Source organism: Erinaceus europaeus, chromosome 2 (assembly GCF_950295315.1).
Source record: "Erinaceus europaeus chromosome 2, mEriEur2.1, whole genome shotgun sequence".
Taxonomy (NCBI): domain Eukaryota; kingdom Metazoa; phylum Chordata; class Mammalia; order Eulipotyphla; family Erinaceidae; genus Erinaceus; species Erinaceus europaeus.
In genome coordinates this window covers 84,938,062-84,940,964 of record NC_080163.1, presented here as the reverse complement: position 1 = coordinate 84,940,964, position 2,903 = coordinate 84,938,062, and the positions used below count along the sequence as shown (strand labels likewise).

General features: G+C 39.2%; 1 protein-coding gene across 1 annotated transcript in view; it reads left to right on the top strand.

The window, feature by feature from the left end:
- The first annotated feature begins 534 nt into the window (after nt 1-534).
- LOC103108714 (probable E3 ubiquitin-protein ligase TRIML1) overlaps nt 535-2,903 on the top strand; it is a 12,877-nt gene continuing 10,508 nt past the window's right edge. The window contains exons 1-2 of the mRNA XM_060171569.1: nt 535-1,023; nt 1,675-1,888. Coding sequence (XP_060027552.1) covers nt 607-1,023; nt 1,675-1,888 — 631 coding nt within the window. The 5' untranslated portion in view covers nt 535-606. The remainder of the gene's footprint in view (nt 1,024-1,674; nt 1,889-2,903) is intronic.

The following is a 2,903-nucleotide window of genomic DNA, read 5'->3' as shown; positions in this document are numbered from 1 at the left end:
TTTTAAAATTTCTTTATTGGGGAATTAATGGTTTACACTTGACAGTAAATACAAGAGTTTGTACATGCATAACATTTGCCAGTTTTCCATATAACAATACAACCCCCACTAGGTCCTCTGTCACCCTTTTTGGACCTGTACTCTACCTCCACCCATCCCAGATTCTTTTACTTTGGTGCAACTGACTTAGGTTTTTCATAGAGATAATTATACTTCAATTTCTGTACTTGTTTACATCAAATTACCTAAACTTCCAGCATACAACATACATACTGAAACTTTTCATGGTGTTGCTTAAAGTAACCAGCTGTACAAATGAGAACATCAGAGACACACATCCTCAGTATCCAGCTTGTGAACTGCACAGTGAGTACACCTTAAAAGTTTGGGGTGAATGAATGAATCCTATGCACAGGAGTTCCACATTAAGTCATAATTGGCTTTGTGTTGGGAGAGTGTGAGTCAATTGGTAAAATCAGGCATAGCGGAGAGTAAGAGTTTCTTGTTATACCAACATAGCAACTGATCAATTGCTTGTTACTTCAAACAATAAAACCTCTAGGAGAACTTTTCTAATCCCCTAAGAGGGGGTATGAGTTTATCCTAATGTCCTTCTTTGAGAAAATGTCTACAATAGATTTGATAGAGAATCTCAGGGAAGAATTGACCTGTTTCATCTGCATGGACTATTTCACCAGTCCAGTGACCACTGAGTGTGGGCACAGCTTCTGTCTGGTGTGTCTCCTGAGGAGCTGGGAGGAACACAATGCTCCTTTGTCTTGCCCTGAGTGCTGGAGAACCTTGGATTCCCCGAATTTCCAGCCCAATGAGCGTTTGGGAAGGCTGGCTGCCATCGGCAAACAACTCAGATTCCAGATGCTACAGAGTGAGGGTGAACACAGGAGAATGCTGGCAGCTGCTAAGGAGTACACTGATCATGAGCAGGGGGCAAATGCCTTCTCAGCTCAGTGTCATGGGGCAAACAGAGCACACCTGTCCAGTGAGGCTGAGGAGCACCACAAAGTAAGACTACTTACTATCAACCTGAGGACACAAGTCAGCTTTCCATCACATAGTTCCCAGACTATTCTTTCTTTCTTTTTTTTTTTTTTTAATTTTTATTTGTCATTGGATAGAGACAGGGAGAAATTGAGTAGGGAGTGATCCGGGATATAGCACAGTGGATAAAACACTGGCTTCTAAATCATGAGGCCCCAAGTTCAATCCCTAACAGCACATGTACTAGAGCTATGTCTGGTTTTCTCTCTCTCTTCCTACCTTTCTCACCAATCAATAAATAAATTTTTTTTAAAAATAGAGAAAGAAGGGAAGGAGAGATATAGAGGGAAAGAGAGAGAGACACCTGTAGCCCCACTTCACCACTTGTGAAGCTTTCCCCCTGCTGATAGGGACCAGAGGCTTGAACCCAGGTCCTTGATCATTGTAATGTGTGTGCTTAACCAGATGTGCCACTCCCCGTCCCCCCCCCCCCCCCACACACACACACTGTTCTTGATCTGTGACAATAATGAATAATGGTGCCAGTCCCCAGGCACTAGACCAAAAACTTGGCATGGACCCTGCTTGACCCTTTGATCTGGAATCTCAGCTATTTGGCCTCTTTAGGACCTGGTACTCAGCTCATTTGCTGCAGAGAGTTTGTTTCTGTTGCAGGAGAAACTCCAGGAAATCCTAAACCGTTTGCGTAAACGGAAAAAGGAAGCTCAGATCATATTAACTCATGAGAAAGAAAGAGTGATATTGTGTAAGGTTAGTATCTACCTCTCTCTACATCTTGTGCATGATTCTGTGGAATGGTATAAAGCATACCCTGTGGAATATCAAGAAAAGAAGACAAATATATCCAGTCCCAGTCCTAGAACATGCAGTTCTTCTGCTTTGACTCACTTTCCTTTGTCCTCCTGGGAATCTCTAGACTCAGATCAGATAATTCCTTCTTTTCTATTTCAGTTTTTCTTTTCCTTTCTTCCTTCCTCCCATCCATCTATCCATCCATCCTTCCTTCCTTCCCTCCCTCCTTCCCTTCTTCCTTTACTTCCTCCCTCCCTCCCTTTCTCTCCCCTCTCCCTTTCTTTCTTTATTTCTTTCTTTCTTTCTTTCTTTCTTTCTTTCTTTCTTTCTTTCTTTCCTGATGCATTTATACAACTTTGGTTATGTTTATAGCTCTGATTACAATTACTTAAAATTCAAATTATATTTATAGACACAACACAAAATCAAGAGAAATATGCTTTGAAGGGAAAAAGTTCAGATGGAGAAATAAATAAGACAAAATAATTAAGTTAATATACCTTAATAGATGCTAAGGTTAGTCACAGATTTGAACTGTCTAGGAAAAGAAATATTTAACCACATGCTTTAATTAATTAAGTAAGTAATTAATTAGTGATAGAGGAGGAAAAGAGAACCATAGCATCATTCTAACATATGCAATGCTGGTGACTGAACTCAGAATTTCATGCTTGAGGGTGTAATCCTTTACCTATTTCATTACCTTCCTGGGCTGCTACTAGACATTTAAAAAATATTCTGTGTATTGGATTCTCTAAATATATTTTGAGTTCCTAAATGGGAGTATTTTTTATGTACATTTCTGTTTTTGCTGTGTGATCTAATCTAATATATGATTCTACTGAGGTGATAAATAAATCAAACATACTTTTTTTTCATAAAATCATCACATACTTTATTTTGTTTTGTTTTTTAATCATACTATTGATCATCATCAATGACTTCTTTTTGTCTATTTAGGTTACTTCATGTTGTCTTTCACTAAAATGATAACCCGGGGACAGAAATTTTGTATTTAAAGTATCAAAGTGAATTTGGGTAGGTACCAGAGAAGAAGGGAAACACAGAAACTGCATGTGGGAAGCCCGAAG